This window comes from Oenanthe melanoleuca, chromosome 7, assembly GCF_029582105.1.
Source record: "Oenanthe melanoleuca isolate GR-GAL-2019-014 chromosome 7, OMel1.0, whole genome shotgun sequence".
NCBI classification, from domain to species: domain Eukaryota; kingdom Metazoa; phylum Chordata; class Aves; order Passeriformes; family Muscicapidae; genus Oenanthe; species Oenanthe melanoleuca.
The window spans coordinates 31,375,779-31,401,206 of record NC_079341.1 but is presented as its reverse complement, the minus strand read 5'-3'; the positions used below and the strand labels follow the sequence as shown (position 1 = coordinate 31,401,206).

The following is a 25,428-nucleotide window of genomic DNA, read 5'->3' as shown; positions in this document are numbered from 1 at the left end:
CTCATTTATATGATGGAAAACCTTGAGAGGGAAACAGGACGTTTTTGTGACACTAGCAGGCCCCAGCACAGAGTATTGATGTACTGAATTTCTGATAGACTTTTGTTTCAATTTTGCAGTGTGACTTTGAGCTCTCTGGTTGTGTAGTTCAATCTCCTGTGCTGGAGGACTTCAGTGAATTCAGAAGCAGAAGGCAATGCAATCCTGTTAAATAACACTATTTTTAGTGGTCACTCCCCCATGTTACCACATACAAATGAGAGCCAAGATTTCACAGTGGGAATCTCTCTCTGCAGTGAGGGATATTTGAAGATTTGCAAACCAGGCTCTCAGTAATTTAATTTACACCATCCTCATTTGCAAACCTTGGAGGACAGAGAGTTATTAAGTGTATTTCAGGCCCAGGAACAGTCTAAGGCAGGATAAACTCTCTACTACTCATCAGTATCACAGGGATAATCCTTAGAACAGACCAAGCTGAAGTTTAAGTTTAATTTTAATTAAGTTGCTTCTGAAAACCTTCAGAGTGCATCAGACATCAAACCCTTTAATGCCCACTGAACTCCACTGCAATACCTACTCTGTCCAGCTGCCACAGGGCTCCCCAATAGTGGTAAAGATATGGAATTGTCACTCTTCACTCAAAAATTGTTTGTCATCCATTTATTTGCCTGAAAATTCTGCTCATCAGAGCTGTATAAAAGGCAAACAGGTTTAAAAAGGCTGCAAAAAAGCCCACATAAGACATGAAGGAATCCCATGGACTACCACCCCATCACTTCCCAGTGCAGCCACATCTCAGAGGGATCAGGAAGCTCTCCATGAACAGCAGAAGCACAGAGGTCCTAAGACTAGAATATGTAATTCATGAACAGGATTAGGCTAAAAGGGTATTTCTTCATAATTCCAATATAGCATATAAATGGAATGACATTCTAAGCCTATCTTTGTATGGTAACATTTTAATAGAGCCTTGCTTCATAACAGGCTGTATTTGTGACAAATGTGTTATTAAGGCCAAAGAGATGGGCCACATTTCAAGGAAATTCTCTTTCCAAAGCCTGCTGCAGAAATCAGGGCAGGAGATCACCCAATGCATTAACCTGCTATCACAGCTCTCCTAAAACTCCCATAGACTATTTCTACACTGAGTTACAATTCCTGCACTAAAAACATTCCTGAGTCCCATGGAAGAGCTTTAATCTATTGTAAAAAACAAAACAAACTCCTAACTCAGCCTAATAACAGAAACAAAAGGGATGGACATGAGCAAGGGTGGGCAGAGGTGGTCCAGCAAGAGGCAGCTGACAGTGAATGTCAAACATGAGAAAGTCTGTTTGAGTTCAGTAAAAAGCCATTCCTTCATAAAGTCTGGCCACCTCTTCAAAGGGTCATTTTATGGAATGCAGCAAAAAACATAAAGAAATTTGGGCAAGAAGATAAGCAATAAAGATGTGTGTTTAGAGCCAAGGAGTAACAACAGACATCACTCTGACTAAAGGCAGCACTTACAGAGGATGCTGCTCCAAAAACCAAGTCTCTAAATATTTTTTCTTAAGATGCATGTTTCCTTTCTGTAAGAAGATAAAGTCCTAGAAAAATGTGCATTTCTATGTACTAATGCCTCAGGGGAAGTCTTACCTTGCTTTAAATAAGCTTCTTTGATAGCCAGTTTGACCCATTCAGAAATAACTTTTTTGATGGCTGTTTAACTTTGATTCTGTTGCCAGGAAAACACAGAGAACTCAATGTCTGAACAGTTGTCCTGTGATCCAATTTCATTTGATATGTCTTTTAACATCCATAAAGGAAGAACTGTGGCCAACTTTTCTTATGGTGAACAGATTTTGGAAAAAAAAAAAAAAAGAACAACAAGAAACAAACAAAGGAAAAGATAAGGAATAAATCAACGTTCTTTGAGCACTGTTATGGGAGCAATATGTAAAAATCCTGTAGTCAAACAAGAAATGGAGGCCAGGTCCTTCCCAGGCTGTGTCTGTGTTACAGCTCCCCTGGCAGCCACAGCTGTAATTAAAAGTGTCACCACACACCCAAGGAGACATGTAGGAATGTCAGAGAGAGTCCAAAGCAGAACCCAGCCAGGATTTCAGAGCTAAATTTAGAAGCTATTTAGTGACAGAGCAGAAAACAGTCAAAGATGGCAGTGGCTTCAAAGAGTCCTGAAGTGGAGACTCCAGGGCAGGACAGTCCTGTGATCCAGCCTTAACTCCCATTCCAGGGAATGGGACAGACAGAAAATAAGGTGAATTTTCAGCTGAAACTTTTTTTCTCAAGCAATCATTGAAAAGCTTTCTAGTAGCAACGCAGCCATTAATAAAATAAAAATCTAATAATGAAATAAAAAGGCCACAGAGAGAGACTGTGCAGATTTTTGGTGGGATAGAGTTAATTTTCTTCAGAGTTTCTAGTATGGGGCTGTGTTTTGGATTTGTGCTGCAGTGTTGATAAAACAGGGATGTCATTTTTATCCCTGGGAAGTGATTACAGAGAGCCTAGCTGGGTTCTGAAATCAACAGGTTGTACTAACAACTGAAATTTCAATATAAAATGTCACTCAGACTAAGAATGAAATTAAACTTTGGAATATTTTCAAAAATACAAGGAAACGTCTGCCCAGAAAAGTTTCTAGGTCTGAAAATCAGTTTTCAAAATCAGGGACTTCTACAATTTCACTCTTTAAAATAAAATTTACTAGATGTGCAAAAATGTATACCACAGTAATTACCAAAATTGATACACTTCCAAAAATAAACAGGCATCTATTCAATATTGCATTTTCAACCTTTTTTTTTTTTATTCTTTCCCCCAAGACTGCTACTTTGTAGGAGCAGCAATTTTGCTTTAGACCAGGACAGACCTGACTCATATTCTTTTAACCTATTAGGCTCTGCTTATGGCTTTTTGAGCCACACAAATAAAAATTTGCAGAATGCTTATTAAAATCTAGGGATAAAAAAACTACCTGAAAACAGCTCATTTTCTCCAAAAACAGGGGGAGTCAATCCCAGCATTTTCATTTTAGGATGTGTTTGTCCACCAGCAACTGGAGCTCATAGAAGGAGACACTGAACTGCTGAGAGTGAGGAGGTGTTTGAGCACCCCTGCTGTGCCCTTCATAAATTCAGAGATAATTAAAGCTTTTTAAGGTGAGTGCAGGTTGCAGCTAAGCACTCAGAGATTTAAAACCAGGATCTATTTGTCTGTCGTGTCTTTTTCTTCCAGGTTCCTGTTGTTGTGAGCACAGCAGAATTTGAATAGGATAAGCACCCTTCATAAATTCCTGCTTTCCATAAATTGCCCATCGGATCAAAAGCAGAACCTCCATGCAAGAGCACAGAAATCTCCAGCCTTTGATTTGGAACAGATGAGGCACCCTATGTTCCTCTAAGATTAAAAAAACCCTGTTGGCATCGCACACAAGAAAGAGAAGAGAAGGGACAATGGGAAATCATTCAAAACAAAGGAGATGGGAATTCAAAAATAGTATGAGCAGCTCAGATGACAGATTGGGAAGCGGATGAACTGCAATTAAAAGGACAATTTCATGGCCAAAGAGGATGCTCCAGACACGAGTTAGAAAATGGAGACACTCTGGACTAGCAGTGAGCTCAACACAATATTTGCAGCCTTCTGATGGGAAGGAAAATTGAGGCAAACTACCAATTACAATTCTGTAATGTAGTTAGAGGTAGTTACCTCTATCCATGATTTCACAGATGCATTTCTGAATTAAAGGAAGAAAAACAAGGGTGAACCAAAACTGGGAGAAAATCACTAGCTCAACTGGCATATGCAGATCACTCATTTCCCAAGCTTATTGAATGGGTGGTCAAGGAAAAAGGTGACACCACCAAAATAAAGCAGTTTATCACAAAAGCTGGCCATGAAAAAAAAAAAAAAAAGTGTACTTTTTTGCTGTATAGAAAGGAATAAAATTCAGAAAGGCCTGTGATTTGTATTTTTAACCTTGTTGTATCTAATGACCAGGAGCTAAGACACAATTAAATAGCAGTAAGGATGGGTAAATCAGTCAGTGGTGAGCAACATTATCCCTACAGCTGGCTCCAAGTGTTGAACACCAGGCTTGCCCAGCTCTGGTGGATCAGGGCAGAGGTCTCTCCCTCCAGCCCAGGCTCCAGGTCCTGACAGAAGAAACTGCAGACCCCAGGCAGGCAGATAGAGCACTTCCAAGAAGGGACAGCTGGAATGCTTCTGTCTTAACTCTGGACTTTGGGATACTCTGCTTGCAATGAGTACACCAATGGGGAGGAACTGGGAAGGTATGCTTAAAGGGTTAATATATTTTTGGATAATAGGCTTATGACAGTCAGAGGAAACTTTTAGGAAACACAGATGAAACAGACAGCATTGAGTTTTTGGTTAGGTTCCCCCCTGCCCTCCAAGTTTAAAATGCAGAATTACTCAGAAAAGTCAACATAAGAGCAGGGCCTCAGAACCAGAACCCTTCTGAGCAGTTTATTTCTACAGCAGACTCAAGTGAACTCAACATTCACTTGACAAGGCTGTTACACTCACATAATAGGTCACATTGACCAAGTGAAATAAACCCTACTCAAGTCTAAGTTCACAAGGTTTCAGTCAGGGAAAATGAAAATCACTGCAGCAAGAAGGCAAAAGCCCAGAATTTGCTCTCCAGAAAATCTACAAACTGATCTATTCTGTTCTTTTTTATTGTCCTACACCATGTACTCAGGACATTATCAAACCTGGGACAAATTTACTCCTACTCTTGAGGCACAATTTACATCTCTACATCTCTCTTTCTACATTTTGCAGTTCTTCAAAATGACCCATCAAAGAATTGAGGTCTGAGTCATAAATTCTCACTTCTATTCTGGTTCAAGGGAAACAAAGGGAAAGCACTGTCCTGCAGAAGGAAAAGAGCAGGAAACAAAGAGAAGTCAGAAAACCTGAAAGAAGTAAAAGAGGAACCTGTTTATCCCCACCACATTGGCATTCAATATATAAGACAATGGATTAATTAGCCATAATCATGGCCAGCCAGCAAATGTCAAAAAAGGTCACCTGATACTAACTGTGAGCAAGACAAACTCAGCTGTTTAAAAAAACCACTGTGAGAATAATTTCTCAGGGCTTAGCAGTTCTGCATGCTTCTGTAAATTGCTCTTCTCCATTATGGCTGAAAAGCATTCTGCTAATTATTAATTGGATAATGATTTGTTTCTATCACTAACTCAATAAGGTGTTCAGAAGTGCATTTTGAAAGTTCCCAGCCTAGAGACCATAAATTTCAGACTTGTCTGCATGTAACCTTGGAAGGCAGGTCTTAGGTGCTGGAAGTGGAGCCTAAGGAGCTTCTGCCCATTTTTAGTCATTCTATGCCCAAAGTCACTGACCACCCTTCTGCCTCTGATGTGGGCCCTGTGCCAGGGCAGTGCCACAATAATTTTTGCTCACATAAAAAGCTGAAAACAAAAAAGTGAACAATATTCCCCTGGAGCTACCACTCCCTACTACCCCCCTGAGAGAAGCCAGACCATTAAAAATGCCACATAAATATCACTGACAGAAAACAGGCTTCAAGGTTATTTAGAAAACCCCACGCACAGACAACCTCCCCTTTTTAACAGTGATAAAAACCCTGAGTTTCTCAAAAGAGCAAGTCATGCCACAGGCAAACCCACCTTCCAAACCCCAGCAGCTCCCTTTCTGCAGAAGAAAAGGTGATGTGGGGGAAAGGTATACTGCTCCTCCTTCATGGGCCACAGAGGCATAATCAATTGGTACAAAAGCACATTGTTGAAACACAAACCATGGAAAGCTGCTTTATGAACCTGTGCAGCCAGCTGGAACAGCCATCAACAGCTGCAAGAGGAATTCACTCCAGGACTGAATCACTTCATTAGAGTGGAGGATTTTTCCTTTTATTACACACGGCTCGGGCTGCTGCTCCTCATCATGAAGACCCTCCAGAGAGCTGATTTCTCTGCTCCCTTATACTCTCAGGAGCATTCCTGGTGCCCACTGTATGACTTAATCTCCTCCTGAGACATCATTTCTTCCCTTCCCATCATACAGACCATCAGCAGTCTTCCCAACTACTACACCCTGCTCTATGGTGTCTCAGGACTTTTAACTGTAAGTCAGAGAGCAGAAGTGGTTTGGGGGCAGCCCAGATAGAGATTCTGCTCCTAAAATAAAGGCTTATGTCTGTGATAAATGATAGGACAAGGGGCAATGGTTTCAAATGCACAGAGGGCAGGATTAGATTCAATACCAGGAAGAAATTCTTGACTGTGAGAGTGGTGAAGCTGTAGCACAAATTTCCCAGAGAAGTTGTGGCTACCCCTGGAAATGTTCAAGGCCAGGCTGGATGGGGCTTGGAGCAACCTGGCATAGTGGAAGGGAGCTGAAATGAGATGATATTTAAGGTCACTTCCAACTTAAACTATTCAATGAACTGCACGTCATGGAAATTGAGAAAAAACACCCAAATGGAATGATACATCCTACTCTCTTTTAATTCTGTTCCTTTCTGATACAGGCTACTTGATTATACAAGAAATATAGGTGGACAGCACCCCAGCAAGGAGTGACATGAAAATATACTCTATGAATTTGAGCTTAACACTGGCACATAACTGCAAGGAGGAGACCACTGGCTGCTGAAGCCACATGTGTTTGGCATGAGGGACAGCAGGTGACATCACAGGCATTTTGCGAATAAATGTATTATCTCTAGAAAATTGTGAATTCCTTCATTGAAAATAACCATGCAAACTCAGTGAAAGGGAATAAAAACCTTCTGAACAAGTAAAAGTTGAAGGAGGTATCTTCAAACAAAATACTGATTGAAATAAATATACCTCCTCCAAAGCCTATACTTTTATGGGATTTTCAGGGAAATAAAAGAAATGTCTCTGGTACTCTTGCAGTGTAATCAACTTTAGCCTACTTGTGCTTCATTTCCATTGCAGAAATGCCAGCAGACCCTTACACCGAGGAAAACCTCAGTATTAAAGAGCAACAAGGAGATATCTGAAGAACTGCGTTCAGCACCCACAGCAAACTTGTGAGAGCTGTTCCAGCAAGCACACCCTGAGATGAGCTGCCCAGTGAGGCAGTGAGGCTGAGGGCAGTGTGCCTCCCTTACCCGAGGCGCTGCAGCGGGACGGCTCCACCAGCGCGCCGCCGCTGTCGTAGCAGGCGATGGCTCGCAGCCGCACGCCCTGGCCGCACTCCCTGCCCGCTGCCCGGGCTGGCGCTCCCCGCTGCGGCGGGGAGGGACCCTCTCTGATGATGCAGTCAGACCAATTCCCGTGGGGCTGGGAGGTGAAGGCCTCGCAGGGGCACGGCTCTGTTTCAACTTGAGGGTAAACTTCGGTGTTCTGGCATTTGTCTCGCTTTCTGCTTCGCCCTGTTCCAACCACAGAAATCGGCGCGTTAGCTCAACATCTGCTGCTCTTGATAACAACACGTCATATTATTTATACTTGCATGAATTCAACACATTAGAACCAAGACAATCCGAATGTTAATATTCAGGGATGTTTCTGAAGCATCTATTAGCTGCTGCCAGTGCTCTGGCGTGCAAGGACAACGTACTTATCTCCAGGGGCAACCAGAGAACTTGGAAGTATTGTTCTGATGGGTAGATCAAGGAGTAAAATACAAAGTCTTACTCTAGGAATGGTCTGCCCAGAAACCGCTTTGTAATTTCATATAATATCATTTTCCTCTAATTATCTGATGGAAATAAATTGATTGTTTTGTCTCTATTTGTTCACAATCAATGGTTGCCAGGACAACTTCCAGAGGACTCTACATTAGCTACAAGTTCTTTGAGATTTCTTTACAAATTAGTTAAAGATGAGCTGTGCACACAAACCACGCTTTGAAGAAAACAGAAAAAGATAATCCTCAGTCAATTATTAGGGCTGGAAAGCATTTCAATGGCTGTGTTTGCTTTTATGTTTTCCTTTGCTCTGTTCCTTCAACAGGTTTTAAAAGAAGGCTCTTTCAGTAGATTTAAGAAGCAGCAGCAGCATCCAAATAAACTCACAGTACAGCTCTCTGCAACTGCACTCTCCATGCCCTCCACCTGCAGGACTTCAAGGCATGAGAAGGGGTCCCCAGTACAAGAAGAAATAAAGCAAAAAAGAGAGTTCAAGCTCCCTGCAGCCCTACAACTGCTCAAGGGAACAAATGTCTGTACACAGCCTCTGAAGATAAAAATCAATGCTTTTCTTGGCACAGGTCAGCCAGCATGCCATGGAACAATCTTGGCGCTGGCTGAGCTCAGGAAATTCTTTGCATTTGGCATCTGCACAGAAGGAAGAATTCATCTTTAACAACAAACTGCATTTGTATCCCACACTCAAAACATTCCTTGGGGATCTTGGATACACTAAAAACACTTCTGTAGAAGGCTTTTAAAGCTTTGATCCCAGAAAAATGTTTTCTCTTCATTGCACACAAATAAGATACTAAAACCAAAAGATAAGTTATATAACTCAACAGTCCAGACTGGACCAAGAGCCATGCCACCACAGACAAGCTGGGTCTCATCAGTGCCTGTTTCCATACAAATATGTACCTCCAAAGAAAAGGCTTTAGACCCTTAATAACACCATCCTTTAAGCCCCAGCTCTTTCAAAATTGTACTGCCAGAGCTCTGTGGAATGTAGAATTTGCCAGCACAAAGGGATGCAGAAAAAAATCAATCAGTGCCAGCATCTTTACAGTCTGGTAGGTAAAGCTATGTTTACATTATTTTTGTATATATTTATGAGGAAATTCAGGTACAACTCCCCATATTTCAAGGAAAGTCTTTTATAAGACTTTCACAAGATTCTGAGCTCTCTAATGGCATTTCCAGCCTCTTCTGTTTGAGAAGCCATGAGGAGCCACAAACTCTGTGTGTTCAGTCGTGTATTCTGCATTGTACTGGCGAACATGGGAATTTGGGATTTGCCCATGTTTTGCCATCATGACACAAAGCATGACAGACTGAGGTAAGGATGCTAGTAATCTCACACTTATGTGACTGGCTTTTTTCAACTTGCCCTGCCATCTGTTTCGTTGGAATCTTCCCCCTAAATTAAGCTGCTATGAAAGGCTATTTTAAGGGGAAAAGTGACATTGATTCCATACTCTTCACAAAGAAATATTTTTAGAATTAATGGTAGAGATATTTTTATCTTCTTCACAGACTGCTTTAAAAATTGCTGCTAAAAATACCATCTCCAAAATTTTTTGTGGACATAAACCCATCAATTAAATAGAATAGAAAATAAATAGAAGAATATTAAATTATATTTCTGAATACTAACAAACATTATATATATTAAATATTATCAGCTAATATATACTGTACATAAAAATTATAGGAAACATTAAAAATACAGAAAGGGCTTTGTATCCATGGTATGGTGAATTAACTGACTGTATTAATTAATTGAAGACTCACCCAAAAACTGTGTTTTCATTATAATGACTGAATTTTGATATGTTCTGTAATAAGTCTTTCACTTGAGCAATGACTAATTTTATATGTAGAGTTGATGATGAATTACAAAGTAAAATGAATTATACTATTAAAAACTGAGTGGAGGGCAAGCAAATACTTAGCAAACAATTAGAAGATTTCCACTAAATGGCATTAATAATGAACTCTTATAATGAAACCAAAGCATTCACCTGAGCATAGACACATGCAGTTGATGAAGAAGAGGTACAATTCATGCATGCTTACAGAAAGGTAAAATGCAAATGGATAAAGGACTCATACCATCACAAAATACTTTTGAAAATAGCAGATGAAATTTTTTTCAAGATTTTTGTCTACCTCTATTTTTCAAGAAGTATTTATGCAAATACAAGTTGGCATTTGTCTCACTGACTTCCCCTTTGGAGAGGGGGCCAAAGCAAGCCCAGGGTCTGATTTGGCTGTCCCTTGCTGCTCTCTGAGGTGTTGTCACATCCCCACCTGGGACACTCACTGCATGTTCACCACTTGCTTTTCAGGACTTCTTCACTGGGCACAGGATGAGACTAGGAGCTCCATCCTGGCAGGAAAAATGGAACCCAGCAATCGGATGGGGAGAGACTCGTGGTGGTTGGTCACAAAGGCAGTGCAGGTGAGGAGACAAACCTGCAAAACCTGGGCATTACAAACCATTTTTGGTTCACTTACTTGAACAGATCTCCATCTGATATAGAACAGAGTAAGAAAGGGGATAGGTAGGGCTGTACTGTTTTGTAACTTGCACAACGTTCATAAAGAAAAATCAGATTTAAAACTACCTGTAAGTAATTATTCATTATTTTTTACATATTTTTTATATGTGCAGGGATCTATTATTTTCCTGGGGATCAATCGTTTCTCCTACTATACAGGCACTGGTATAGAGAACAATTTAGAATATGCTCTTTGCCAGAAACTACAGAGTATTGTACAATACTGGGTTTTATGTGAAAAAGAAAACTTTATCCTTTAATGAGCCACACGGATGAATGGCAGCTTGAAACCAGTATAAATGTATGCTGTAATTGTTAGTTAGTAAAACACACAGAACATTCCAGCAGTAACAAATAGAGTAAGAAAACAGCCATGCAGCCAAGGACAAGTGAGTCTAGGAGGAAGGAGCACTGGTGGCCACCACATTTTGTTGCCCTTCAGATCCCAGCTTTTATCTCAGCAGAAATTCTTACAGCAATTTTAGTACTCTACTCCACAGTCAAAATCTTTGAAGTTTCACCTCTGTTAAAGGAGCAAACTCAAGCCAGGTACATATTAGCTCAAACACAACACAGGAACACGGAAAGATGTGAGTGTTGAGAAGAACAATAACAGTAAATTTCTTGTAAACCATGCAAGAACAGTATAATTCATTTTTATTTGATTTAATTATGAACGTGGGGGAAGAAAACTCCCAGCAAAATGTGCAGTTCCAAACTATTCATGTTAAGGAGTTTTAAAGCTTTTCAGGTTGGTCAGCATTCAAATAACATAATAATAAACCTCGACAGCAAGCATGGAAGACTGCTCCATCAAATGGTTTGAACTGGTGAGTTTAATGAATACATGTAAAAGATCAAACAAAGCTGTTCTAATGGTGCTGGGTTTTCTTTATCCATAGTATTAATTTGCCTTGTTGAAGTGGGGCATACTGCTGAGCACAAAACTCCCAGTTTTAAGCTTCCTCCAGAAAATCACACTGATTTGTACTCTTGTATGTGTATTTTCTGCATGCTTCCCAGATTAATAGGTCAGATAAACTTGCACAAAATGTGGTCACTGTTCCATTTGGCTTATGCCTAAAACCTTTCCACCAGCGAGTTTTTCTCCACTGCACTTGTACTGGAATGTGGATAAGGCTGGCAATGATCAGTGCCAGATCAAAAACCAATTAAGCACAGTAACTGTTCTGTCTGGATTTTCCCAGCACCCCAACACTCCAGAGGCATTACTCCCAACCAGACAAATATTGTAAAGGATTATACCTGTGAGCGACCTCCTCCTGCTCCTGGTAGTGTCACAGCCAGAGGAGCAGGCTGTGAATTTGGACCAGGGGGTGAAGGTGCAGTCATCCTTGCAGGGCACGAGGCACTCCTGGACGAGGGCTGGCACGGCTCCTGCCCAGCGCACGCAGTCACCGACGGCGGCAGGGCCGCCCTGCTCCGACACGCACGTCACAGCTGCAAGGGGACAGAAACCCTTATCCTCCTGTACATAAACACTGCAGCACACTCTGGGCAGCCAGTCCTGCTGTTCTGTGCGAGACTCGCTCGCCTGGATTAACAGAACAAAGCTGATTTGGTTTTAGGGCATTGTTCATGTGTCACTCAGTGATGTGCTGGAAGCTTCACAAAGCCATAAAGACACCTTCTTATCTGACCACTGTGTTATCTCAATGATAATATAAACTCAATATTCTCAAGGAGGCAGTAATTTTAAAGGTGGTGGGGACACTTTAGCCAATGATACATTGTACAACCAAGCAGAAAACAGGTAACACTGTGGCCCTGTGCCAGAACACATATTTGGGCCAGGCCAGGATTCACAAGCTGGAATGCACTTGCTACTCATGGAATTGAAATTGCTTTAAAGTGGCAAAAAATGCCCCTAAAAACCAGAAAAGAAAGCTTCTTTCTTCAAAACTGTCATTTTTTTCCATTTTTCAGATGAAGGCAATGACTGAGCAGATGCTACAGCTGAATCTTCTTGCAGTGAGGTGTAAATTCCAAGTCTGGCCCCTCCATATTGAGCTCCCTAAATATTGTGATACCTCTTATACTCTCCCACTTTGTCTGTTGTCCTTTTTTAGAACTAATAATTAATTTTTCACAGTGGATATTGGTACTGTATAGCCATGACAGAGAACAAAAGTACCTAATGTATGAATCTGAGTCACAGGAAGCCTAGGATAAAACTTGCTAGAGTCAGTGAAATAATAGTGATTATAATAAATAAAAATAGCCTGCACATCATGGAGTCTTTCATTTCATTAATAATAATTAATTCTCACAAAACCTCCAAGATTATAGGCTATTTATATCCTCCAGTGTAGGTTAAACAAAGCAAAGATAGGTCATGACTTGATTAAGGTAATAAACTCAGGGACAGAGTAATGAACTGAATTTGGCCGTGAGAGTTTAGTCACGTTGGGCTCCATGACTCTAGGCAAGTCCACACATTGCATCATAAAGCTACTGAGGATGAAATTATTTAATCCAGATTTTATTATTTAACTTTTACAACCTGTGATATTATTTTATGACAATTGCTAAATAATTCAGGTTTTTGAGGCTGCATATATTTTCCTTGTTGCCAGCATTTAATGTGAGCAAGAGTGCACGAAAAGAAAGGTAAAAAGAACTCTGTTTTGTTACAGTTAAATTATTTACTGGGGTGTAACTCTGCGATGAATACACATGATTTTTTTGGGTTTTAACTACAGTAATATATGGGAGAAGGGTATGGGTTGGCAATCACCTGGAAATGAAAAAAAAATCTTATTAAAATGTAATTAGATTCTATGGAAAAAAACAGCATTTTGAAGAGCATGCAAAAGGCAAGCAATTGTTAAAAGTCTCTTTAGACTCAAGTGACAGCAAATCAGCATATTAATAACCACCTCTAAATTGCTGATCCTTGCCTTTCACTTCCAATCCCGTGACCCTTCCTGGACTGGGAGCTCTCTCCTCCCCAGTTACAGTTCAGAGGTCACCTCTGTGTGGGGACACGGTGTAATTGCCCTCTTCAGGGAGGTTAAACAAGTGAGACTCTGGTGCCCAAGGTCTGTGCAGCCTCATTACCTCCAGCAAGGACACCCAGGTTTGGCAGCACAGCTGAGCACGTGAGGTCTGGCCAAGGGGATGCAGAGCATCTCCTCAGCACTGTGACAGTGGCAGGGACACGAACATTGCCCTCCACTGCAGCCCCACTGCAGGAACTGTGACTGCAGAGCAACCCACCCCTCTGCACAGCTCACTGGGAGCTGGCAGGAAAGCACAGCTCAGTCCTGACATTTATTAATGATGCCAGCACAGGTGATGGAAGTCTAGGTATGGATGTTAAACCAGACATGCCCCTGCTGTGATCAGTTATCATCTAACCACACAATCTCCTGCACAAACGGCCACAGCTTTGAGCACACAAATCATTCACCAGGTTCACTGAGCCTATCTGGATGCTAAAATAGATGGATATATATATATAGATGAACATATGAAATCAGGGCAAATATTTGACAGAGATCATGGAGCTTAAAGAAATTATTGACAATGGAAACATGAGAGAGGAAAGTTAAATTAAAATAACAAATAATACAGTGGATTAGATATGTATAAGCATGGCAATGAGGAGGGGCTGAAAAGAATATTTAATGTATATTCTTGTAAGAGACTAATACCTGAAGGAAGGGAGGAGGAGGATCTCCTGTGACTCTTGCTACACACTTAAAACCTGGCTTGAGGTGAGCTGTATAAACTGCTAAAATAAACAAAATGATAAAGCAAAAGCCCATTAGGGCATCTTAACAGATTGGGAAGGGACAGGGAGAAAGCAACAGAGACGATGGACCCAACTCCAGTGGTTCCATCAGGAACCAGTCCTCTCATTTCTGCTTCCTGCTAACTTCCTAGTTTACCTAGCTTTAACTTCTATGAGAAAAATATTTTCATATCCAAGCACTACTAGAAAGAGAATGAGAGAAATTTGTTTTCAGTGAACCTTCAGGAAAGCAAAATTATTTATCCTCGGTGGTTTCAAACTACTGATTGGTTTGGCTCATATGTGGTTTATGCTGCATAAAAAATATTTCCCCTTAATCCTAAGTTCTGTCACAATGGTTTTAAATAAACTCATACTGCAAAGCTATTTCTGTTATGTCAACATCTCTTTTGTTTTTTCAAGTGGGATACCCCCAGAGAGCAAATGCAGTCCATTTGCAGTCCTATGCACTGAGAAAAAAAATCAGAGTAATAAATCCCTCCTAGGCATAATGTGTGATTTCTACCATCTCTGCAGCATTTAAAATGGACACAAACATATGAATAAAACAGCTAATAATAGGACACTGCCAGATAAAGGCTTTCAAATTATAATATTGATTCCCATGAATAGGGGAAATGCAGGATTTCCTTTTGAACTACTGCTATTCTTTTTTATTACCACCAGTCAACCCCACCAAACTGGAATTAAACACTTGGGACCAAACTGTGGGAGGACATTGTAATGCAGTTCCACAGATATAAAAAAAACTGCTGTCACAAAAAAAAAATAAAAACCAAAATAATTTCTCTTGTAATGCTAAACATGAGATCATGAATTAAACTGAAAGGTAACCAGATTTAAGAAGCTGAAAGAAAATAACTTTTTTTCAGGGAAGGGCTGGAATTGTTTAGCAGACTGTGTGGATGCACTTATGAAGGTGCCAACACAACATAGCAATTAATATGAGCAATGAAAATAGCTGCAGATGCAACTGCTTTGCTTCAAGGCTTAAGTCAAGTGTTAAATGTAGAGCTTGGGGAGCAAATTTCCCTTTCTGCTGCTACAGGGCCCCGCCAGGAGACTGAGCAAGGACTGCTAAGGGGATATTCAGTGTGACAGTCTCTGTCTTCTGGCTTTGCATTCCCACCCACATGAGTGTGTCTGTGTGCCAGCATTGCAGCATATGGCACACACAAGCATATGGGAGCTACATTCTGTAACTACATTTCTCCTAAATTGAAAGTAAATAACAGACACTTCTCCTATAAACTTTTAGATGGTGAAATCAAATGTTTGTACACTGTCAGATTGCAGAGGCACTGAAGGCATCCTTGGATGATCTTACATCATCAGCAAAGAAGAGAATTAGCATCAAACTGAGGGAACTCAGGTGCTCGTGCCTGACTTTGAGCATTGGAGATGATCCTAACAAAAGGAACTGTATTGAGAATTAAATATTACAGGCACAGCATTGCCTCCAATAAGGAAACATCACATAAATTTAATTCCTCTTAAGTAAAAATCCAATTACAGACAGCCTCTGTAATCATATTCATTTACCAAAGTTACAATCAATTTTCCTTTAAAAATGCATTCCAACAGATTCCAAAGGGTAAAAGCTAAAGACAGAGTATCAACTATGAACACGTAAAATTGTATTGTACCATGGCACTTTCAATTTGAGAAAAGTAAATTAGTGTTTTCAAAACTCTGGAATTAAATGTCATTAGAACATCTGAAAACAATGACTGATAATTCCAGGAAGGTACACTCAGGCCAAACACTAAAACTAAAGCTATGCAGTAGTGCAAATCAAACTACTGGAATTACTACAGGAACAATAGGATGAGCTATGAGGCTAGACAGGAGCTTTAATGCCAAGAGCTGTAAGCAAAATAAGGTCGTAATCTTCCCTGTCTTCAAATTCTAAGAATGGCTGAAAAGTCAAAGCCAGCATGTAGAAGTCAAAGAAATAATTTTAATATAGGTGTTTACCTTCTTGTTCAGAAGAATCCTCACTTCTGTTGCATAATTATTCTTGGTATCCCTCAATGTAATGAGATAATTATCTTATTATGACATGACATGTCTTATTATGAAATTACATTATTTCTTACACATATTGCTCCTGGTAAGTGAAAAAGAAGTTAAGGGATAATATATCAGAAAATTAAAAAGTAAAATAACTATAAGGGTCTAGACTTGCTCAGTACTCATGATGACCTCATTTATTTTCTATATTGATGCTCCTTGATACTTACAAGTTTCTTCAGAATCCCAGGTGGAACATTTACACTAGTATTGGTATGTTAATGCAACCCCTAATTATAGCAGGCCAGAAGCAGACATAATAGAAGACATAAGATAAGGCTCTGCTGAGACTCAGGTTGAAGTTTAAAGTCCTGATTCTATAAGGACATAAATATACACTTAATTCCATCCCTGTGGCAGCCCCCTTGGATGCAGCAGCATACCATGAAGTGTGTTCAAAGTCTGGACTTACAGAAACACATCATAAGATAACCAAAGTAAGTCAGAGAAAAAGAACAAAAGATGCCAGGAAGGACATCAGAGACACAAATCTCATACAAATAACTGAGGAAGAGCTGGGACAACTATATATTCAGCAGGAAAACTGTCTCTGAGGTCACCAGTTTCCCATTTTGTAATTATTAATGATATTGACAGTAGTGCTAAAGGGCTGACAAATGCCACCGAGCAAACACAGAGCTGAATAAACACAGATCCCGACCAACAGTCTTTATAAACAAACAAGGGGAGCCCTAGATGAGCTTGGGATGCAATAAAGATGGTAAATACCAACTGAAAAGATAAAGGAAAGCAACTGAAATGATTTGCATGAAAAGGGGTCAGGGAAGAAATGGGCAGGAAAGTTGGGTGCAGAGCATTAGCATAGATTTTAATGGGAAAGGGGAGAAGTTTGGACAGAATTAGAAGGGAGGGAGAAACAGCATGCAAACCTGTGAACATCCTTCTCAAGCTAAAGCTTCGTGTTGTAGCTGCTCTTTAGGCTGGTTTCTCTCTGCAGCCTTTCCACAGTAAGATGCACATTGGGTAAATGTAGGCACAGAAGCTTCAGGAGGAGCCCCAGCTGCAGCTCAGGGCCAGCAAGGTGGGAGGGCACCTCTGGTACCATTTAATGCCTTCAACTGGACTCACCTCTGTTCCATCCAAAATAACTCCTCAGAGTGCAATTTTTGTTTGATACTCATGGATGAGGTGATCAATTATTTGGTTTGGAATACCAGGATCTGAATTGTTGTAGGAGCTGAGCTGCACATGTCAGTTTTGCCAAGCCGTGTGACTTGAGGTTTTATTTTTTCCTCATCTGTGAACCAAAACTGCCCACTGTTTGAGGAGGAGCAGGAGAGAAGCACATTTCTGTAAAGCCCATTCCTAATCCCACCCACACACTGAATGCAGAACACAGGACTGATATATTAATGTTGAGCACTATTTTCATACAAGTGTTTTCTTATTCTAAGTGGTTCACACTTTGCCTGGCCAGGAAGGCAAAATAATATGAGCTTCTAATGTTTCAAATTTACTTTGTCCAGAGAATAACTGCAATCTGAGTGCTTCTACATAATGCAATCAGTCTAAAGAATCTTTCACAATTTTTCCCTTTTCCCCCTAACAGTATTATAGGTTTTGAATTGCTTTTACTTTCATTTTATATTAAAAAGAAAATCAATGGAAGTGCATTAGATGACTAATGATACAAATTATGTCCCTTTCAGAGAACATAAAATACAAAAAACATGTTAATTTTTTTCCTCCTTCTGTGGCCCACAATTACCAAAATTACTGGAGTTCAATTTCTTTGTAGCGCCTATCATCAAGTTATATTTAAGATGAATTATTTATTGCTCAACTTGAAAATAAGACTAAGCCATCCTGCTATAAATACATGCATTGAGATGACAGTAAACACAGAGATTCAAACATTCCAAATAACATGAGAGAGAGAAAATGGAAAACAAACACAATATTAGAGTATTTCCAGTAACTCAAGCTGGAAAATTACTGAGGTGATTAAGCAAGCACTGGCTTTCTTTGCAGTGAGGCACAGATACTAAATCCAGAACACAATACTAGCACACCCACATATTCACAGCTGCCCCAAAATTAGATTTAAAATATGATGGTCCAAGGTAACACATCCAGACTTGAGACCACCTTTCCTCCTCACTCCCCATCCCCCAGCTCTTTCTTGTCTCATTTGGGGATTCCAAACTCACACTGCTCTTGTGCCCTTGCTCAGGGACCAGCAGTTAAATCTACTGGAACATACACAGGCCCTTGAACAGCTTTCCAACTCATCCTAATCTATCTTTCCCTCATGGAAACTGCTCTCAAACTTTTCTGAAATACCAATGCATTGTGTATATATGGTCCTGCATAAAACTTTCCACTCTAACTATCACTTTTCTACCATAAAAAATAAGATAAGAATACTAAATGCTTTAAGGTCTGAAGTCTGACTACTCATCTCCAGCCTAAAACTGATAATGCAACGAAAATTACTTTGACTGAAGCTAATAAAAACACATACTCAAATAATTCATGCTATCTAAATTAAGTATCTTTCAGCCATCATACAATATTGTCCACCTCATGAGAGAAAAAATAAAGATATTGGACTTGAGATTCAAGGGTCAGCACAGTCTAAGTACAGTAAAGACACTGTACTTAGATTCAAGGTAAAAGAGGCAGAAAGAGATTGTGAAAAATTTCCCTCCCACTGTCTTGAAAAATGAAATGCTTGAGGGTTTTCAGGAGATTTGCCCAGTGGGAAAACTGAGTACGCAGATTGGAATCCCAGTAAGAGCAGTCACACTCTGATGTGTGGGAGTTCCATGCATATATACATAATATGTAAATTATCCATCCAGAATGGCTTTTGCTACTTTTTCCCAAACATTCCTACTGCGCAGGGGAGAAGTGTTTTTTTGGAAACCCTATGTCAGGGCATCCATTCTTTGGCAGGGAAAAAAAAAAACAAAAACCAAAACAAAAAGAAAACAAAACAAAATCAAAAAAGACACCCAAATCCCCCAGAAGAGACTAGAAGTCCAAGAAGGCTGTATTTGTAAACTGGGCATACAAAAGACCCTGATTTCCATAAGTATTAGGAGTGGTATTTCCCCTGGCTCATGCTAAATGAACTTTTCGTATGTGAATGAAGCAGATCCAATAGTTTAGCCTCTTAAAAATAATAAAAATAATTACACTCATCTTCCCTTAGGTTTGCTGTTCAGAACATTCTCACTGCCAGTACACTCCTTATTACTACTCTTTTGAAGCTAACAGATCTAAAGAACTATTTGTTTTTTCCTTCTAGTCTCTTAAAAACAAGGCAGAAGATCAGAGAAGATGCAAAGAGAGATATCTTACAGGACATTTTGATTTTCAGGCAGTGATCTTCTTTTCCTTTCTAATGGGCAGAAGAAGAGAAACATTTCTTATTTGGCTGCTGCTGCTCATCTTAAATTTGCACTAAATTGTTATTATTGAGGGGGGTTATAAAGCAGATTGCATTCCTGCTGAAACAATGGGAAAACTCAGAATTATTTCACCAGGAAAACAACAGATTCTATTATATTTTTCTTTTTAATGATTATTCTATGAAAAAAGCATTTGTTTGCAAGCATCTGTTTATAAAGAAATTACACAATCCAAACACTGAGTGATCACAATATGATCGTTCATGTATAGCAAAATTTGGACACAGAAAGTTCTCTATCATAATTTCTTTACCATTGGTACAGATCATATAATTGATGGTTTACTTAACTGAAAAAAAAAGCACTCTAATGCAATAAAAAAATTAATACAACAGAACATGAATTGCATCAGACCCAGAAATAGTTTCCATCCTGCTGAAGGATTATTAGTATTAGTAATCTTCATTCCAGGCAACCACAGCCTGGGACACTGCACTATGCACTATGCTGCATTTTCTTTTATTACAGTCTTTCCAGTACAAATCATTTTAATCTTGGCTATAATAAATCACCAGTTAGACTCAGCTTATACCCTCTTTTCACCTGTGAAGTTTTGTTCATCTTTGTTGGAGCTCAGAGTAGTTTCTGCCATAAAATTGCTCTCTGTGTGAATCTTTCTTGATGCAGAAGGTTTCTGCCAACTGTCATTACAAGATCAGAGGTTCAAATTGAGGAGCACTTAAAGCAGGGGAAGGTCATCTTTGGAAATTAAGTTGGAATAAAATTTTATAGAAGTGGAGTTGGCTATTCATACTGTGCCACTGCAACAACAGCGAACCCACATTTACCTCACAGACTCATTTGAGAGTGGCTGAGCCTCTCTCAGCTAGGGATAAGGATTTATCATCAGCTTCCACCTCCTGTAAGAGCAGAAATACCCTTCCCAGCCCTGTCCACACACACAACAGCAGGGGCTGGGAGAGGAGAGGCAGCACCCAGGCAGAGCCAGGGCATCACTGAGGGGCACAGCAGCGACCCAGACCTCAGGGACACGAAGCCCAGAGGAACACCTGACCCTTTCTTCCTGAAGAGGGAACAAAGTCTATCTCCAGCCATGCCCAGCACTACCACAACCCTTAAAACCAAGGGAACACAACCAGGGGCACTTGCAAAATTTCCCAAAGCGGTAATTATTTCTTACATTTTAGAATAACTTATTTAGGAAATAAAATTTAATGCAAAACCAGCTCAGTACTTTGAAAATCCATCAAGATTCACATCACACTTCCTTTTCAGAAGCAAGAACTGATATTTGGAATTTTAAGTGTGTATTTCAAAGAAAGTAAATAGCAGCTTTTTAATTCATCAGAAGCCCAGAGGAAAGGGAACTTTCCATACGAATGTGCTGTACTTGGGAGACCAACTCTTGCTGTTGCTATAATGAAAGTATAAATACAGCATAGCAGGAATTCATAGTAATTTGTTTCTATGAGCAAGTTTGACATGGCACAGACAAATAAATTCAGATTGTACAGCTACACAGAAGTGAGACATTCTCTGAGTTCTGCACTGACATTTTGCCTTTCTCCCATCATTCATTGTATCAGACCTTTGTCTCAATTTCTCTCTAAACCTTTCTCTTGTCCTGTCTGAAGGCCCACGCTCCAGGGTTATATCTTATCAGTTAATTAACTTTTAGAATGGAAACGTAGCAAAAATGACTATATAAACTTTTGCTCATATATATCAAAGCCAATGTCAACCAGTGTGTTCCTGTGTACCTAATCCAGGAGACTTATAATAAAATCTCATCTTCCATTTACAGCCTGAGGCAATAGTAGATCTTGCAGAGAGAAATGTGAAGTGATGAGGTTTAGTAGAGCAATAACGTTGCTCAACAGTTTAAATATTGGCCTAGCTACTGAACTTTATGTCAGGAGGTTCTGGCATTACATTATTAAATGCCAATATTTCATCCATGGTTTTCACTTACTCAGAATAATGCATAATTCATTTCAGAAAAAAATAAAATCTTGCAATTGAAAGTATTTTTTCTTCCCCCACCGCTCCCCCAAAAAAACCCCTTGAATGTAACACTACTTTTCAATAGATCAAGGCAGCACTAATGGGGAAGTATGGAGATTGTGTGTGTGTATAATATGTGAGTTCTTCACTGCAAATTAATGAACAATTTAGCAACAACATCCTAGAGGCAATGAAAACCATTGCCTCCATTCAGGCCTACAGGGTCAGTGCCAGCAAGGAATAAAAGAGGAATTGATTGATCTGGAAAGTTTGAATCAACAAATAAGAAAGAGGAGGATCCTCAGAGGCAACTCTGATTTTTATCTTACTGACTCTTCACCTCACATCAGCAGATCTCACTGATGTGTACAAAAAAAAAATGAACTAGAATTGAACAAGAGCCAGTGTTTGAAAATAATTTTGCCCACAGCCCAAAATTTCAGTGAAAAACCCAGCAATGGAAAGGATGAAACACAGAAGAAGAAAAAAGAATCTGAATAGGAGCTGTAGCCTGACAGACTGGGAGTATCCAGCAGCCCTTTGCTCAACTCCAAGCACACCTCTTCCACCCAGAGAGTATCACACCCTTGAGCTCCTGACTCCTGTCATTCCAGAAAAGTTGTGTGATCTGGCATCAAGATATATATATTTACACATCTTATAATTTACTGTCATTCTTGCTTTTTTTTTTTTTTAATTTTTTAGAATTTATTTTTAAAGGTATTTTAAAAATAGGTTCATTAAGATGCTTTCTTCTAAAGGAAGTTTCACCAAGGTCAGTTTTTAAAAGTCAAAAAATCTTCTTATCCTTTTGTTTCAACAAAATGCAAGAGAACACACTGCAGATTACCACATCAGCACTTTTGATTTACTCACCTTTTCAGTGTGAAGACAGGCAATTCCCATATATAACTTTATTCCAATGCTGTGACCTTGACTTCTACCAAAAGTTCAATTGTATGGGTATTGGTTTTGAGGCAAGATGAAGGAAGAAAGGAGTTCTCACAGATAAGATAATAAACTGTCAGCTACAGTTTATGAAATACAACTGTTTCAAACACATGATCTGATTTAATATATGTTGACTGTCAATTCAAAAATTATGACTCAGTCATTACATAGCATGGTGACTACAGAGCTTGAATTATTTGTTTATCTCAGCATTAGGTGTGTGAACCAAAGACATCCTCACAGCCTTCCATGTAAGGTTCTAAAGTAACAGAATAATCTTAAATTAAATTAAATACCACATACTGAAGGTGTATGGTTAACATATACAAATGTAAAGAAAAGGTATTGAGTACTATTGTTGGAGTTACTGACAGCATCAAGATGAAAAAAAGTTTTTCTCTAGTTGTTGAAAATAATAAAGGAATGCATAAAACGGCCATTTTAACTATTAACCCATTGTCCTAGGTACTCGCACAACGGTAAAATACAGTGAAGTTTAAACAACTGCACCCCAAACCACATTATTTCCTGGGAGTGATGAGAATTGTGTACTTGTATAAACTACATACACGGGATGTAATCTCTTTATTTTTGTCTACTCAACTTAGTAAATGCAAGTTTTTGTAATAAAAGGAAAAAAAAGATGAGCTACCAACACTGATGTGTCTATCAAATAATAATAAGTCTTGATGAAACTCCCATGTTTTCCAATACAGTAAATACATGAAAACCCCCTGAGATTCATGTGGTGTTTTGAACAGATTCTTGTATCCTACATTGTCCAATATAACAACAGCTTGTTTCACACTGTTACATAAAATTATTCTAAAAAACGTAAGTGTTCACTGGAAGTAAGGACATGGGCTACATCTAAGTTAAAAGATGAAAAATTGGTAGTTCTTTCAAAGCAAAAGGATGAGAAAACATTGTGAAAATGTGAGGAACTGTTTAACTCTCTAATGTTTCAAATGCTTTCTATTGGATATGTTTAAAATGCAGTTTAAATTAAACTTTTCCATTAAAGCTACATTGTGAGTCTTCAGCAACAACCTCAAACAAACCTGCTACCAGTATTAAACAACTCTTCTCAGAGTAACTTACAGGAGGAAATAAAAAAGTGGGACCCGAGTTTTGTCCCCCACAGGCTGCCCAGTGCACCTACACCCTGAGAAACAGAGGCAGTGCCAGGTGAGACACCTAAATCCCTCTCCCAAATTGTGATGGCTCCTCCTTCATCTTTATATCACAAATCAACCTAGATAACCAAGGTGTCACAATATGAATATATTTACTCAAAAACAGACTGAAAATGTTTACACAGTTATCCCATTAACATGCATTTTGGGGTGAAAATGTTGTAGCCAATATTTAACAGGTGAATTCACATGACAGGAATAGTAACATAAGGGGGTGCAGCACTTCTCTAAAGGCATGTAAATGATGATGAAATGCATTTTATCTGTCAATTTTACACCTTTTACATCTTATAAACAATTTATAGAGAATGACTGGTAAAATTTGGTGTGCCAGGGTAGAAATAGAGTAAATTCACACAGCATAGAGCATAAGCCATGAGCAGCTGGGATGGGAAGGTAGACAAATACATTCATATAAATATATTTGCATTGAAACTAAATAAGTTATGCTGAAGACCTGGACTGGCAGGGAAAAGAAAGCTGAAGAAAGGTGCAGCTCAGAAAAAAAGACAAAAGCCAAAGTGAAAGCTTTCCTATGAGGGAATGGGCACAACCACAACGGGGATAATCTGAATATTATTGATATGAGAAATCAGCTGAGCTCAGGCAAAAGCTATTCACTGCCCTTGGAACTACAACAACAACAAAAAAGGTGAAAATTAGGTCAGGTTCCTATGGATTTGCAGAAGGCTGCAGCACAAGCATGCAAAATCAGAATTAGCAATGGGCATTAAAGATAACAAAGGATACTCCTGCAAATATCCTGGCAAAACCCAGACACCCTCCACTCTGTCAACCACCCCCAAAAAACCTGGCCCAGGTTCTCACCCATCACAGGCCAGGACAGTGCATTCCTGGGAGTGGATCTCCTTACAGGGAAAGGGCTATAAAGGATTAACCAGCTATTTCCAAAGGGTCTGTTCTAGTGAATCCTGGCTCTAGCACAATTAGAGAAACTGATCTTGATGTGTCAGAGGTGAACATCAGCTTATTTTTGATTTGCACAAAAACCTTTGAATGAATAATCATCCAACAGGGACAGCTATACCAAAAAAAGGAAAGAAATTAAACACATCAACTTTCTTTCTGTACTAGGTTGATGGACACAATGAAACAAAAAGAACAATGGCCTTATTTTAGAATAGTTTGTTTCCTTGAGGACAAAAAATCCTAAATTGCTCAGCACCGTGAATCCTAAATGACTTCCTTAGCAATTAAATTACATTGCATCAAAAGGCAGATGCCTCCAGCACTTTGATTCAGATGTGCACACTCTAACCAGGAGTAACTGGGTAAGCAAAGATTGGGTGGAGCTGACATAAAAACACATAGAATGCTTAGCACTAAAGAAAACCTCTGAAATGGAATAGAGCCTTTTGCTTTATGATAATCTCAGACTATTCACCACTGGTTTATTACTGACTTTTGTTATTGTATCTGAACACAATTTGATTTTATGAGATCTTAAATATTACCTTTATAAACATTTCATGGGATGTTGACTCTCTATCTGCAAATTGCTTATTTGCTTATTGTATCTGTTCATTGATGCCACTGCAATAGCTTATTTTTACATTAGCTTCTTTGTTGAGTCTAGTTTATCTTCTGAGAAAACCCTGAGATGAAATTTTTAATAAGAAATCCTAAAAAAACCCAAGATATAACTGTAAGTGATAAAGCCATTTTCCCTTATATTATTCTGTTTGTAACATAATTCAATCAGGGTGTTTATGCCAGTTAACTGAGATTTCAAGAAAGCACTTTGTTTATCATTTAATCAATATGA

General features: G+C 39.3%; 1 protein-coding gene across 1 annotated transcript in view; it reads right to left on the bottom strand.

Moving 5' to 3' along the window:
- Positions 1–25,428, bottom strand: part of THSD7B (thrombospondin type 1 domain containing 7B) — a 243,712-nt gene that overhangs the window by 83,613 nt on the left and 134,671 nt on the right. The window contains exons 13-14 of the mRNA XM_056496809.1: positions 11,509–11,703; positions 7,157–7,420 (exon numbers count right to left, since the gene is read on the bottom strand). Of these exons, the coding sequence (XP_056352784.1) occupies positions 7,157–7,420; positions 11,509–11,703 (459 nt within the window). The remainder of the gene's footprint in view (positions 1–7,156; positions 7,421–11,508; positions 11,704–25,428) is intronic.